This window comes from Salvelinus sp. IW2-2015, linkage group LG28 (assembly GCF_002910315.2).
Source record: "Salvelinus sp. IW2-2015 linkage group LG28, ASM291031v2, whole genome shotgun sequence".
Taxonomy (NCBI): domain Eukaryota; kingdom Metazoa; phylum Chordata; class Actinopteri; order Salmoniformes; family Salmonidae; genus Salvelinus; species Salvelinus sp. IW2-2015.
The window spans coordinates 29,332,439-29,349,075 of NC_036868.1; the positions used below are offsets into that span (position 1 = coordinate 29,332,439).

At 46.4% G+C, this 16,637-nt stretch overlaps 1 protein-coding gene across 2 annotated transcripts in view; it reads right to left on the bottom strand.

Annotated features, from left to right (window-relative positions):
* Positions 1-3,696: 3,696 nt before the first annotated feature.
* Positions 3,697-16,637, bottom strand: part of LOC111954607 (A-kinase anchor protein 12-like) — a 51,898-nt gene continuing 38,957 nt past the window's right edge. The window contains exons 3-4 of one of the 2 annotated variants that reach the window (XM_023974473.2): positions 10,748-15,451; positions 3,697-4,693 (exon numbers count right to left, since the gene is read on the bottom strand). In XM_023974473.2, coding sequence (XP_023830241.1) covers positions 10,773-15,451 — 4,679 coding nt within the window. In that variant the 3' untranslated portion in view covers positions 3,697-4,693; positions 10,748-10,772. Of the gene's footprint in view, positions 4,694-9,814; positions 10,194-10,747; positions 15,452-16,637 lie in introns of those variants that run through there. The other variant, XM_023974474.2, reaches the window with a different exon arrangement.

The window sequence follows — 16,637 nt, forward strand, 5'->3', positions numbered from 1 at the left end:
GATGCCCAGTCCAGGCATGGTGTCCAGTCCCGCTCCAAGGCCGGAGCCTTCCTCTGCGCCGGTGCCCAGTCCAGGCACGGCGGCCAACTCAGCTCCATGGCCGGAGCCTTCTTCGGCTCCGGTGCCCAGTCCGGGTACGGCGTTCAACCCAGCTCCATGGCCGGGGCCCTCCTCTGCGCCGAGGCCCAGTCCGGGCACGGCGTTCTACCGGCTCCATGGCCGGACCCGTGGTCTGGGCGGGGGCAAAGTCCCGCACCAGAGCCGCCACCGAAGCTGGCGGATCCGCGAGCGGAGTGGGTACTTTGCCCCGCACCGGACCCGCCACCGACGCTAGATGCCCACCCGGACCCTCCCCTATAGTCAGGTTTTGCGGCCGGAGTCCGCACCTTTGGGGGTTACTGTCACGCCCTGACCGTAGAGAGCCTTTTATTCTCTATGTTGGTTAGGTCAGGGTGTGACTKGGGTGGGTAATCTAGGTTGTTTATGTCTATGTTGGCCTGGTATGGTTCCCATTCAGAGGCAGCTGTTTATCGTTGTCTAATTGGGGATCATATTTAGGCAGCTATTTCCCCACCGGTTTTTTGTGGGATCTTGTTTTGAGTAAGTGCATGTTGCACCTCTTATGTTACGGTTCGTTGTTTGTTTCCTTTTTGTTTTGTAAGTTTCACTTTAATAAAGATGTGGAACTCAGAGCACGCTGCGCCTTGGTCCGTCTCTACACTCGACCGTAACAGTGTAGGTTATTTTGGATATGACATTGTGTGGCTGTGAATTCTCAGTGTCTTATTGTCTATTGGTCCACATATCTCATTATATTGATTGTGTTCCCCATACTCTATATAATATGTTTGCGTTTATTTGATGGATTGATGCAGGGCTCATCCGTAAAATGATTGATCCTCATCTCCTGCTAAAATAAAGGTTAAATCAAATAAGTAATAGTAAACTTGAGTTCTAACTGATCTGGATCCTTCAGTCTGACCCGTCGGTTGTCTTTGGCTCCACACTAACCCCGTCCGGACATCTAGATGTGTGAAGGTTAGTGTCTTTTATGTAGGGAAGCTAATGATCCATCATGTATGACATTCCTTGGAGTGTGTAAACTAAAAAAAAATTATACCATAATATTTTTGCATGTTCTCTATAGTTACATACTTGGGAATTTATCAATTGACCAATTCAGACACTTGGGTACATTTGGGCAAACTCGTCTGATGCACACACACTGCTGCCATCTTCTGGACAACATCTACATTACACCCATATTCCAAGGTCAATGTATGGCCTTCCTTTCGCATTTCAAAGAAAACATGTTTTTTAGTTTTTTATCTTGAACCATATCTAATGTGTTATTCTCCTACATATATTTCACATTTCCACAAACTTGAATGTGTTTCCTTTCAAATAGTATCAGAAATATGCATATCCTTGATTCGGGTCCTGAGCTACAGGCAGTTGATTTGGGTGTGTCATTTTAGGTGGAAATTGAATGGGTCCAATCCTTAATTAATGTCTTAATCAAAATTATGGATTGCCTCTTATCCACTTGTCGTCCTCTTATGCCATAGTTTGTACATCTCAATTGTCAGTAGAAACCATATTTGTTTAAGCAAGTCAGCCATTTCAGCTATGTTTTATTAAAAGGCAATAAATGAGGTTGAATGAACTGTTTCGCTACCCGACAAGGCTCCTCTGATAGCCAGGTGTAGTGGTGGTATGGTGTTGGGACTGCGGTTGGGACAGCTTTATGTAGGCCCTAACAGTTTGTGGGCACCGTTTGTCTCCGTTATAGTTCAATTAATGTATTGTTTAGTGTTGTGCTGTGTAGTGGCTTTGCTGGCATGCATCTAAAACTTTTGGGGGGAGTTTGCCCCACCAAGATATGCATGCTAAAATTGCCACTGCTACCTTGCCCAGTTATATTCAAGGTTAGAACTACCTTTACGGGTTCTGATACTTCTAGACTTTATTTGCATTTTGATAACATATCTACAGTATTTCACTTTTTAATGTGTATAGTATTGCTTACTAGGTATTGTCCAATGAATTCTGTAACCACTCCCCCTTCAAATCAGGGTTGATTGGAAAAAGCTGTTCAAAAGAGGACATGGTATTATCATATCTTTGTACTCCCTGACGAAGGCCATGCAGCCAAAACACGTTGTCGTTCTTCACCTTTGTTTCCCTTGAACATGTCATAGAAATGAAGGCATTTTAATTATTATTATGACGAGTGCCTTGGTGCTCCTTTCTTTTTGATTACCAGTGTACCCCTTTTATGAAAGTGCACCTTCTGTCAACCTAAACCTACTATTGTGTACCTTAGCAGTGCTTCCCTTCCTTCTTTCTACAACATAGTACCATACTTGGCAACATTCTGAAGATAGAAAATGTTGGTAATGCTTTTGGAATGACAGTAACAACCATAACAGTTTAACTGCTACATGCATACTGGGCAACAAAGGTCGCCACCTAACTGTTATTTATTGACATTGTCATCATTGTATGGTATATCACCATTCATTCTCTCTAGGCAAAAGTTATCCTACATGAACACATACTCCAAGACCCTTTGTCGATATTCGCTCTGGTAAAATTTGGCCTAATTTACTACATTGGTTARTTAAGGCCAGGAAAGCATTACTGGTGTGGGACCAGGAAAAAACGCATCGATTTATATTTTGCTTATGACAGAATTTCACACTACTTCATATAAACATTACTGAATTAGCTAAACAATTTAGTTTAACATAACTTCAGATGCTTTGCCTACTTTTCTCATTTAAAAGATCACTGTTGTGGCCAGAGATTTTTATTTTATTAACCTTTAACTAGGCAAGGCAGTTAAGAACAAATCTCATTTACAATGATGGCCTACACCGGCCAAACCCGGACGACGCTGGGCCAATTGTGCGTCACCCTATGGGACTCACAATCACGGCCGGTTGTGATACAGCCTGGATTCGAACCAGGGTGTCTGTAGTGATGCCGCTAGCACTCCGAATGACTATATCAACGTTACACAGCGCATGTATTAGTACTCTTGTTCTCAAAACACATTATTGCAAAAACTATTGGCGTCTGCTGAATGCAAACCTATGTCAAACTTGCTACAGAATACCAATATCAAGAGGGGTTACTACAGAAATGTGTTTAGAATAACTACACACTGCTTATTACACACTTCAAGATTGAGCTCTTGTACTGTATACTGTATCAAGCAAGTCTTAGGATTACATTGCAAAACCCTAGTTATTTAGATATTCAAATCAGTGTAAATGCAATCTTCATAATGAAAACATTAACTTACCTTCATAATAATATAGATACCCTTCATGGAAGAACTGTTAGCCTTTGTTGTTTCCTAAATTTGTTCGTAGATGCCATGTATCAAGTTCTGTGGAGATCGGTCATTCAGTGCCAGACGAGTATTGAGTGTTTTTCCACAAAATTAAAAATAGCGAATAATTCATCATTATGTGTTCTTGAGGCAAATTTGTTCCTTGTGAGGGGAGGGACCTATGTACTGAATTGCAGGACTTTAGGTCACATGGGGTGAGGGGCGTTTCCCTTTTCAATCGCTTGTTATAGCGCCACTATGTGGCCAATTGGCATGGCATTGCATGAGAGTACGTGGCCTTTACCATTATGCAACTTTACATCCTCCAAGGCCTTGTTATCTCAGCAAAATTTGCATTGAAGTGTTTTAGTGTTTTATTGTATTTCTACACGATAATCAGAGACATACTATATATTTCAGAAAGTAACAATACTTTTTTCAGCCAGTGAAGTATGTTTTATCTACAGTAGGAGCAGAAAATATATTGTCAGGCTGAATGTCAAAGGTTAAAGTTTAAGATTGTTGCACTTCTATTGGCTTTCACCTCACACCCTGTCTATTCACATTAAGTCATCCTCTGTAATCAATGATACCGGACCCTGCCATTGAAATCACATCACATGGTTAAGGTAGACTTTCTGCAAAATCCAGACATTGTCTTACATATGTATGAGAAAATGGGGCACATATTCTATACAACCAGAAATAGAAAAGATAAAGGATGGGGAGAATGAGAAAATGCTCAAACAATATAAATACAATTTCCAAGATAATAATCCTCCAACTCTAAGACCACACACACACACTTTCTCGAACTCACTTTACACGTTTACACACACACACACACACACACACACACACACACACACACACACACACACACACACACACACACACACACACACACACACACACACACACACACACACACACACACACACCACACTCTCCATGGGACAGCAGACGAGTTCCAGCATGGGCGATGGAAGCTCATCAAGACAGCAAGCGTACATCACATTGATTACCAGCCAGGTGGGAAGCTTCAGATGAGTGGGACTAGGACAGTGGCTTGGTGTGTGTTTAGGGGGATTGATGCTTCACTCCAGGGGTGGGGGGGGGGTCACCTCTGTGTGAAGGGGCTGGTGCTACAGGACAGGGGGTGAAGGGGGCAGGGGGGAAGGAGAGGGGTGAAGTTGTCGCTCAGTCACTCTGGGCAGGGTGGGTTGGAGCTGAGTCTCAGTGTGTTTCTCCCCAGAGCATTCTCTCGCTCGATCTCTCTCGTTCCCTTTTTCACTATCACTCACTACCTGGTCAGGACAGTCAGGTTCCCAGTCAACCATCTTGCATCTACAGCTGGGGTAGAGAGAAATACATGTTATTAGTAAACGGATACCATTATCCTTGGAAACACARGTTATAACTATAACTACTGTTCCCTGAAGGTGGGAAACAAGGTGCAACACAACTATGGGGAGTTGCACTCTAGCGACTTCGATTGAAGAACAAAAATCAGGCCAAAACTCATGTCTTCCACAGGTGATAAGCGTGATGCTCAGATTAATTCCTTCAATTCAGTACTGCACTTCACAGAGCCTAGGAACGGGCGGTGCGGTGCCAAACAGGTGTTGTACCTCATTTCCCTCCTTCAGGGAACAGTAGTTATATTCATAACATTACGTTCCCTTTCATTCAGTACTTGTGGTACAACACAACTATGGGGAACTAGAATCCCGCCCCAAGCTGGCCCCAACGGATACCAAATGAAATGGCCCATGGCAGACCACCCAGACCTCCACCCCTCAAGATGCAGCAGTTGGGTATTGTGCACACGGGACACGCTGCCTAATGACCCTCTCCTGTCCTAGCTGTATGCATGCTGTGGGCTACACTGGGAGCAGTGACATCCCAAGCGATAAAACCTCACAAAAGTGAGTGGTGATACTCGCCGCAGCACAAATATGCCCTGCAGTCAACCCTTTAAATTATGTTCAAGACGCTGCCAGACACCTGGTGGAGTGGGCGCAAAACACCGCTATGTAACCCTTGGCCCTTTCTGCTATATGCCAGGGAGATAGCCTCCACAATACAGTGGGAGAGACGCTTAGAGAGTGCCCTGCCGTGAGCTGGTAAAACAGACAAAAAGCTGGTCACCTAACCGGAAATCCCAGGTCTGCTCAATGTACGTGCATAAAGCTCGTACTGGACACAGGGCATGTAACCTCTGTTGCTCTTCAGAAGCAAAAGGAGGCAAGGGAAATTGCTCAAAAGCTAAAGACCTGTGGGACATAACCATGACTTTCGGGAAGAAGGCAGCATTCAGATGCAACGTCCCCTTACCGTTGCCAGGGGCGAACTGAGTATAGGAAGGGTATATGGATGACGCGTGGAGGTCCCAAACACGTTTAGCCGAGGCCAAAGCCATGAGCTGGGAGGTCATGTAGGAGAGGATCTTAAGATCCACCGACTCCAGAGTCTCAAAGGTAGCCTCCAAAAACATAGCCAAATCCCATGTTGGCGCAATAGGTTTAGAGACCGGTCTGAGACAGCACACACCTTTTAAGGAACCTAACACCCAGGGGTTGGGCCCCCGGTGTGGAGAATGCCCGACCCTGCTCGAAAAGCTCCTGTAGGAACACTAGGATGTCTCTCACGGAGCACTGAAAATGAACAAGTCCTTTATCTTGGCACCAGAGCTCAAACGCCTGTCACTTAAACACAGCCCTCTCATGGAGGGTGCCCTTGCAGACTGAATAGTAGCAATAACCTTCAGAGGTAAACCCCGCGCACTCTCAGGGGCTGGGCCCAGAGGAACTCAATTATGATGATTTGCTGATGCTACAGTGCCTCCAGAAAGTAATCACACCCCTTAGAAAACTTGTAACATTTGTAGAATATTAAAAAATATATATAACACGTCTTGATTAGATAGGTATTCAACCCCCTAAGTCAATACATGTTAGAATCGCCTTTGGCAGAGATTACAGCTGTGAGTCTTTCTGGGTAAATCTCTAAGAGCCTTCCACACCTGGATTATGCCACATTTGCCCATTATTCTTCAAACTCCAATGGTTTGTTGGTCATTGCTAAACAACCATTTTCAGTTCTTGCCATAGATTTTCAAGAAGATTTAAGTAAAAACTGTAACTCGGCCACTCAAATATTTCACTGTCTTCTTGGTAAGCATCTCCAGTGTAGATTTGGCCTTGTGTTTTAGTTTATTGGCCTGCTAAATGGTGAATTCATCTCCCAGTGTCTGGTGGAAAGCAGACTGAACCAAGTTTTCCTCTAGGACTTTGCCTGTGCTTAGCTCCATGGCATAAAAAAATGTATCCTGAAAAACTCCCAGTCCTTAACAATTACAAGCATACCCATGACATGATGCAGCCACCACTATGCTTGAAAATATGGAGAGTGGTTTGCCCCAAACATAACACATTGTATTCAGGACAAAAAGTTAATTGCTTTGCCACTTGTTTTGCAGTATTATTTGGGCCTTGCTGCAAACAGGATGCATGTTTTGGAATATTGTTATTCTGTACAGGGTTCCTTCTTTTCACTGTCAATTAGGCTAATATTGTGGAGTAACTACAATGTTGATCCATCCTCAGTTTTCTCTTATCACAGTCACTAAACTCTATAACTGTTTTAAAGTCACCATTAGCCTCATGGTGAAATCCCTGAGCGGTTTCTTTCCTCCCCGGCAACTGAGTTAGGAAGGACGCCAGTATCTTTGTAGTGACTGGGTGTACTGATACACCATCCAAAGTGTAATTAATAACGTCACCATGCTCAAAGGGATATTCATGTCTGGTAGAGAGATGAGGTAGTCATAAAAACATTATGTTAAACACTATTATTGTAAACAGAGTCCATGCAATTTATGTGACTTGTTAAGCACTTTTTTACTCCTGAACWTATTCAGGCTTAACAAAGGGGTTGAATACTTATTGACTGAACACATTTCAGCTTTTACTTTTCAGCTTTTGTCTCCAAAAGCATAATTCCACTTCTCTATTCAATCCATTTTAAATTCTGGATAATGAAAAGGCAAGGGGTGTGAATACTTTCTGAAAGCACTGTATGTTTTGGCCATTGAGAGGCTTTGAAGCCACTGGCGGGCCATATTGGCACTCTCCAGTAGGAGCAGTCCTCCATAGGAAGGAACGGAATTCTACAGTATTTCAATTAAATGTTTAAAGGGCAAAATGACAAGTATTTAAATATTTTTTGTTGTTGTAGTGAGGACAGTAACATTAGTAATCACCGTCCATATCTCCAGAATTGAATAGCCATTGCACAGCGCATCCCTGTCGTGACCACCTTGCGGAATAACACCTGGCCCATGAGAACCCCTTGCGACAGTACCTGGGGGTCCTCCCACTGGGCCAGTGCCCGCACCCATGCCATGGACACCCAAAGCGACCGGTTTAGGTGGCGAGTTGTGTCCAAGCGAGTGGCTAGTACCCAGTGCTTGAAAGGCTGCATCAATAATAGCCCCAGGGGAACGACTACTACCATAGAAGCCATCATCCACAGTAAGCGCAGGAACTGGCGATAATGCACAGTGCGCCCAATCCAAAATTGGGCAAAGCTGAGCCAGGACCCGGAAACCCTCTGCATGGATATAAAAAGTGTGATTCACGTGCAAGTCTAACTCGAGACACAGGAACAGAATGCACTGCAATGGCGTCCGACAGCTCTTTTTCTGGTTTACAATAAAACCTATAGACTGAATATGGGACACTAGCCTGGATGTGTGCAACATCGCTTGTTCCCTTGACTCTGCTGCTATTAGCCAATTGTCCAGATAGGCCAACACCCTCAGCCCCTAGAGCCACCTCCACTACCTTTAAAAAGGCATGAAGCAAGAGGGACAGACCGCACAACAGGACCAAAAACTCGTAGGCTATCCCCTCATAATGGAACCTTCAAAATGTTCTGTGAACGGGGTACATGGGCACATTACAATACGCCTCCTTCAGGTTGATTGTGGTGATCCAATCGCCGGGACGCATGGACCATAACAGCCTCTGGTTTGTGAGCATTCTGAATGTGCAAACCCTGAGGTGCTTGTTTAGGGTACGAAGGTCTAGAATGGAACGTAGCCCCCTTCCCTTTTCGGAATACTGACTGTACCAGCCGTTCTGGGCCTCCGACAGAAGAACCACCGGTATTGCCTACTTCTGGAGCAGGGAGGATATTTCCTCCCTGAAGGAAGCACTATGCAGAAATTGCTCCGCCATTTCCTGGTTGAAAAAATTTGAATAGTACACCTAAATTCAGTTTATACGACAAGACAAGGAAGACAACTGTGTGTCTGAATGTGGAGGAGGGACATATTTGATTGAAATCACATGTGGGATACACATGTGGGATACACAACACTTTTGATACCCGTGAACAATGGGGTTGAAACAAGGTGTTTACGCACAAATGTTTGTCTGAAGCCCGGCCCACTCTGGATTCGTGGGCATTGGCCATCAGTGACACACCCAGATTGGCCGTGCCACTTGGGGGTACTGCTGTCACAATGGGTGTTTGGGGAGGCTCTGCCTCGGACTTGTAACGATCCGTCCTGGTGCTGGGCCCGGCCCCTGGGGCAGCCCTCTTAGCCAGCCCTCTTAGCCAGCGGGGCTCCACCTGTCGGCTTTAGGGAAGGTGCTCCACCGACAGCCCTGAAGGACCTCCGATGTAGAAAAGCGTGCAGCGCCTCTTCCTGCTTCTTTTAACCTTGAACCAGGCCTGTGTGGCCTCCAGGGCCGAGCTGAACAACCCCATAGGAGAAAATTGTCTCATCAGGGTACATCTGTCTGTCCCTCTCTGGCACCTGTAAGAGCATCAGCCAAAGACGACAATGTGCCATCACAGTAGCTCCCATGCTTTTCCCGAGCACCAGAACGGTACACCGGGACATGCGCAGAATGAACTCGGCACAGTTCTATGAATGACGCATTGGACACCAGGGCTTCCCCCGCTAGAGGTAGCAAAGCCCTGGTGTCCAATGCGTCATTCATTCATGCCCCTACTCCAAGCGGAGACAAACACAGAAATATTGAGTATCTTTGGAGATATAAAATAACCGCGTGACAATGGGCATGGWCGCGAACCCGAACCCGGCTTAGCCTTCATCTCGGTAGCATTTTTATCCAGCTTACTCATTGCAGAAGCAAATGAAGAATAACTCATTGTTTGTGATTAGGAAACWATGAGAACAAATACAAACTCCAGCACGTTAAGTTCAGGGGGTGWGCACGCTCTACCACGAAGGGACAGTTTAGTTGGGGCAAAGACAGATAGTCTTGTTTTCCCAAAAATGACGTTTTTAGTAGTGTGAATCGTTACTGCTCACATCGAGGTGAAGAGTGGAAGAATTTTAATAATGAATCCAAGCCTAACGCCTGTCAAAGTCACGAGAGTCTGACTCCTCTGTAACGGTTGTTGTCGGGAGAAAGAGAGGACCAAGGTGCAGCGTGGTAAGTGTTGATCTTATTTAATGAAAGTGAACACTTCAAAATACAAAACAACAAAGTGAAAACCGAAACAGTTCTATCTGGTGCAGACACACAAAGACTGAAAATAACCACCCACAAAACCCAACAGAAAACAGGCTACCTAAYTATGGTTCCCAATCAGGGACAACGATTGACAGCTGCCTCTGATTGAGAACCATATCAGGCCAAACACAGAAATAGAAAATCATAGAAAAACTAACATAGACAACCCACCCAACTCACGCCCTGACCATACTAAAACAAATTACAAAACAAAGGAACTAAGGTCAGAACGTGACATCCTCAAAGTTGTGTTGTACCGAGAGTGCTGACTGAAAGGGAACTGGTCTCCATCTCCCATCCTGTGGATAGCAATTAGGCAATTGAGTTATCTAGAAAAGTCCAATCAGTGATTGAATTTTCTTCTAATAGATCTTTCTAAGATGTCATACTTTGAGCACTCAAAGTAGTTTAAAACAGAATAACTTTATGACTCGTGTGTCTGAGTGGAGAATTCTTTTTTGGATATATTGTAGATTACMTCTCTCGCTCTCTCTCTCACTCTCCCCCCTAATAAAAGCAGGGCCCATTGTTGTTTTTAAAAAGCCACCACGAMAAGATTGTGTGATACCCGACAAAGGAATTCTGGAAAAAACAAAATAAATGTGGGTACTCTTTTCTATCACTCTTTTTTRGCTAGTGGAATAAAATAACCATAATAACATATCTAGAATTGATACCATGGTAAAACACAAGAAAACGCTTCCTTGTGGTAGAAGACAAGGCAGAGGGTATGATCAGATGACTAACATTAACTAAATSCATTTACAGTAATTGTGGGGAAATATTTTTGGAACTCTTTGACAACATCCACTCATTGCTTAAAACAGGTAATTGTATAATATAGACTGCTCACCTGCTCACGATGCTGCTGTGAGCTCTTAGGAGACAGGTTTGATCTCCTTCACCACCTCCTCAATCACCTGCACCATCACCTCCGCACACTTCACCGACGTCGACTTCTCTGCCGCTGCCTCCGCTGGGCTGGCAACTGTCACAGCCATGGCAAGAGCAACCTCCTCTTCCATGCTGTTAACTGGGGCGTCTTGGATGGCAGCCACAGCCTCTGTTGAAACATCCGTTTGATGCTCTTCCAGTGCTGTCTGGGGGCCGTCCGATYCCTGTTCCTGAACTGCGGCACTGTCGTCTTTCATGTTTGTTTCGACAACATCGGCGACAGTTGGAGCAGGGGCGGGGGTATCTGGTGTGGGTTCAGGGGTGGGGGTGTCTGGCGTTTGTTCAGGGTCTGTTGTGTCTTCTTTGGCCGGGGCTTCCTTTGTCTCTGGTGAGCTAACAATGGCATCTTTTTCTACCACCTCCTCCACCATGATTTCCTCTTCAATGATCTCTGTTGCCTGTATGACCACCTGTGTGGTCTGTGGGACTACGACCTCTGCAGTTGTCTCCTCTGGCTGGGCTGGGGCTTCAGCAGTCTCTGTGGGGGCATCTGGGACTGGGGTCTCTTCTGTCACAATCGTTGCTTCTGACTTCTCTTCAGCTGTCTCTGGAGTGGGAACCTCTGCTATCACTTCCTGAACCACCGCTATTACCTCAGCTTGTTGAACCTCGAGTTGGAATTCCTTAACTACTTCCTCTACCTRAGATTGTGGAACTTCCTGAACCTCTAATGCCTCGATGTTGCCCTCTACCTCTTTGATCTCCTCCTCTGCCTTTCCATCTGTCTCACTCTCTGTCTGTTCCACCTCTGTTACAACTTCAACCTCTACAACTTTCTCCACACTTACATTGACCTCCATTGCTTGCTTTAATTCCACTTCCTGTTTTATTTCCTCTACTTCCGCTTTGAGAACATCCTCCACCTCCTTGATACTCTTTGTGTTTTCAATTGTGACTGGAACGGTGTCAATGACCTGGACAGCCTCGTGGACTTCCTTTTGTGGTTTTTCAGCCTCGGCTGGTGCCTCTGGAGTAGCAGACACCTCTGCTGGGGTTTCTGGTGCTGGTGCCTCAACTTGGACTACAGGAGTTTCAGCAATGACAGGTTTCTCCTCTGCTACTAATTCAATCTCTTTCTCTATCGTTGCTACCGCCTGGACTGGTAGTGCATCTTCAGTTGTGATGGTAGCATTGGCAGAGGCAGGCGCTTTGGGTTCAAACTCTGCTTCAGACACTTTCTCCACAGCACTCTGGATGAGCACCTGAGCGATGACCAAGCCCGTCTCCTCCATGGCCTCTGCCTCCTTTGTCTCTTCAGCCTCTGTAACACCAACCTCAGTCACCTGCACTTGAATTTGGTCATCGCCAGCGGGCTCTGCAACTGCCACTGAGACCTTTTCCACTGCCACGGCCTCTGTGACCTCCACTTGCTGGGTTTCCAAGGACTCGGACAGTGGGCAGACGAGGTACGTGGTCTCCTTTACAATGGCAAACTCTTCAGCAGGGGCAACAATGACTGCCTCGCACACTTCAGTGACTGTGGGCTGGTTGGCATCAGTTAGTGAAGTGACCGTTTCTCGGGCAGCAGGCTCATTCACCTCCTCTACAGCAGCGATCTCTTCGACGGCAGCCATCTCTTCTTTACTTTTGACCTCAATGACAGGTGTCTCAGAGCCATACACAATGTTAGCGGCAATGGAGTCTTCGACAGTTGGTACAATGGGGTCCACAATGTTCTCATTCACCGCAGGGGCCTCAACAATTTCAACCTCCATCTTGATATTATTGATCGTGGTGACCMTTTCATCTTCATGCTCTTTACCCTCAGTGGCTATATTAGGATCTGGGATGTCTTCAATAGTTTTCTCTGGTGGCGGCTCCAGGAATATGCTTTCGACCTGCTCCACTTGAGCCTTGAATACTGGGTCCTCATTAGCGTCAGCCGCCTCAGTTGGATCAGCCTTATCTTCTACCGGCGTCTCAGTGGATAGACCATTGCTGATCTCAGCTAGACATTCCATYGTGGGAATTACAAGCTTCTCCACAGCCACCTTGGTGATCTCCTTGGTGTCCAGGACAGTGTAGATGGCGGAACCCTCGATTACTTCATGCACCATCAAGACAACCTTTGATTTGGTTTCGGTGAACTCGATCGGCGGTGTGGGTTCTGGGARGGAAGCAGCCTCCTCCAGTGGGATCTCTATGATTTCCACAGAAGTCAGGCTTGGAAGATCCCTGAGCAGCTCCACAGCCTCCTGCGGGACCTCCAAAGACTCTGTCTCAGGCTCATTGGGCAGAGGGGTGGTTTCGCCATACGTGGCTGGGATCATCTCTTCAGTTACCTCGGAAACAGACAGCTCAGGCTCCTGGCAAGTGACTGCTTCTGGGATCTGCTCTAAAATGTTCTCGGCATCAGAATTTGCAGTCAGCTCGGCAACAGACAACTCAGGTTCCTGCTCTTGGCATGAGAGCAGGAATGTGGTCTGTTCTGCAATGTCCTCTGCGATGGTGGTGTCAGCAGATTTGGGGGTGGCGGCACCCTCTTCTGGGATGTCACTCAACTGATCATGTGGAATCTCCTGGAGGTTTTCCATGACCGCCTTGGCTGAGATCCAAGAGGGGGATCTCTCTTCAATGGACAATTGGACCTGAGTGATTGGTGCTGCTTCCTCAGAGTCCTTTGTCTCCACTATCATTTCGGCTTCAGCCTCTTCTTTACTCTCGGCGTGCTCGTTGTCGTACTCTGAAAGAGGGACCACGGCTGGTGTGTCGGAATCTTCCTCGCCAGACCCCAGATTGGAGGAAAGCAGCTTCTTCTTTCTGCGTCCGGGAATGAGTTTCCTCAGAGAGAAGGAGGACTCTTCTTTGGGAATTTCACTGTCTGAGATTACCTGTTCGCCACCAGATTCATCTGTCTTCTCCTCGTTTTTGGGCTTCTTTCTATGGGTGACAAGACGCTTGAGAGTATCCCAGGTGGAGTCTCCTGCGGCGGGGCTAGTGGATGGTTCAGGGGATGACACTGTGTTTTCCTGATCTGCCTCTCCAGAGCTGCCAAGAGGAGACTCTGCTGTCCTAACCTGKTCTTCCCCCGTTGGTGGTGCCTCCTCTTCGATTTTGGTCTCCTCATCTTCAGAGTCAGAGGTCTTCCTGGTCCTCTTCTTGTTGCCGCCCATACACATCAGGGCCTCCCAGGAGAGTGAGGTGTCCATCTTCATCTTTTTGGGGTCCTCTGTGCTACCCTCCAGGTCCTCTGTGGTTTCATTTTTTGGCTCCTCCTCAGTGAGTTCCGGCTCCTCTTTCTTTTTCTCCACAAACATGGCACTCTCAGTGGAGAACAGGGTGGCCGACATGGCCTTCTCAACAGTTGCCTCGTCCTCGCTCTCAGAGGGCCTCTTGACTCGTTTCTTGGGTGTCACCAGCTTCTTGAAGGAGGACCAGGGCATGATACCTTCTTTCTTCTTCCCTTCGTCTGAGCTGGTTACCTCATCAGCCTCTTGGCTGGCCTCAGCTTGGGTGGCTTCCACCCCGATGGCATGCTCACCAGACTCCTCTGGAGATGATGCCCCACTGTCAGGTTTCTGGACCTCTGCCGACTCTGTAGAGGACTGGAGCTGTTCAGCCGCCTGTTCCCCAGACCCGGTCAGCTTGGTCTCCGTATCTTTCTTGTCTTTCTTCTGTTTCTTGGTAGAGAGCTTCTTCAGGCCAGCCCCAGTAAAGAGCTTTTTCAGTGGGCTTCCCTGGGCCTTGACCTTCTTCTGGGATGAGAAAAGCTCAGCCTCGGTGGTGACCTCAACTGGGGCCTTGTCTGATTCCACAGCTTCTTCAACATTATCCTCCGCTTGTTTGGCGTCATCAGTAATAGCGGCGTCTGAGATTTCCATGGCAAATTCGGCTTGGATCTTCTCTTTGATCTCTTTGGCAGATGCTTCAGGTGTCTCAGTTTCTGGTGTTGTCACTGGCTCCACCTCCTTCACCTCTTCCTTTGCTTTCTCTCGCTCCTCCTCCACCCCAGCCTCTGCTTTCTCCTCTCCCTCCTTTATCTTCTCCTCAGCAGCTTTCTCTTTTGGTTCCTCTTTGGCTCTTTTGATACTTGCCTTCTTGCGCTGGTTGGAGAAGATTCCCTGTGTAAAGAACCTTCTGAAGGGGGACATGGGGGCGTCCTGGCCACGTGGGGTAGTTGCAGCTGGGTCCGAAGACTCTTTTTCTGCAGCCTCTCCATCCACAGTCTTAGATGGGGCATCCACTGGAGTTGCAGCCTRAGCTGTGGTTTCAGCGGCGTCAGCCTCAACAGTGGCGGTCTCTGGCTCAGCTGCCTTCCCCTCCTCTGCAGTGGCGGCTTCCTCCTTAGTTTCCTCAGACCCCTTAGTRCCTCCTTCCACTTCCTTGTCCATCAACTTCAGCATCTGCACRGGGTCAGTCTTCTCATTTTTGTCCTTCTTCAGAGTGAACTTGAAGCCGATGAAATTGAAGATCTTCTTGAAACCCACCTCGTTGGCCTCGCCCGGTTTCTCCTCAACCTCCTTCTGTTCAGGCCCGGTGATGTTGTTGGCGTCAGGAGACTCATTCWCCTCCTTCTCTCTGTTCACCTGAGAGGCCACCACAGCCTGGAGGGASTCCATCYTCTCAGYAACCTCCTCCTTCTGAGACWCGGACACGCCATCAACTGAAATGACASAGAGATAAGTATTCATCTTTAGGTTGAGGTAATACACATTCCCACAAACAACAACCAGCAGGCACTCTTTCTCTCACACGGGCACATAGGGTGGAGCCAGACTAGAAACAAGACTGTCAGGGCAGAAGGAAAATGGGTAGAAAACAATAAAAAATATCAAACTGATATAATGTACAGTTGAAGTCGGAAYTTTACATACACCTTAGCCAAATACATTTCAACTCAGTTTTTCACAATTCCTGACATTTAATCCTAGTAAAAATTCCCTTTTGACCCCCTGAGTGGATTTAACCAATCATTTGATAGATTGGTTGCAGTGAGATTAAGTAAAAAAACAATGGTTTGATCAACAACAAGCCCTGGAGGAGACGTGTTTCACAATGAAAGCAATTCCATTGCCAACGCTTGAACAAAGATTCAGTCTCAAAACAAAGAAAGCTTACAGACAAGGCTATACTGTAAACCCCTTAGCTGTGTTGCTTTTTCCAAAGTTATAGCTACGACTTTATCCACTCATGCATCTACTGTAAGACATAGTTTCTCTATTGTTTAGTTTATAAAATGGCACCGAAAGAAAAGGCAGCAGTTTTACGGGCGCCCAACCAATGTGGTTTTTTTTTGCGTTATTTGTAACTTATTTTGTAAATTATTGTTATAATGTTTCTGCAACCGTATCTTAGAGCAAAAAATTGCTTCTGGATATCAGGACAGCGATCACTCACCTCGGATTAAACAAAGATTTTTTCGTCAACAAGCAGGACGCACAGGACATTCTCCTAACACCAGACAAGGCCAACATCCCAGTTAGTTGCAAGAGCAAGAGACGTAGGAACAGAGGACACAGAGCTGGATGCCTCATGAGGATCCGTAGAAGGTGAGTGGGAAAGCTGCCATTACGTCAATATTACTCGCCAACGTGCAATCATTGAACAATAAATTAGACGAGGTACGATCACAAATATCCTACCAACGCGACATCAAAAACTGTAATATCCTATGTTTCACGGAATCGTGGCTGAATGACGACATGGATATTCAGCTAGCGGGATATACGCTGCACCAGCAAGATAGAACAGCACACTCCGGTAAGACGGGACGTGGGGGGGGGGGGCAAATCTGTGCATATTTGTAAACAACAGCTGGTGCACGAAATCTAAGGAAGTCTCTAGATTTT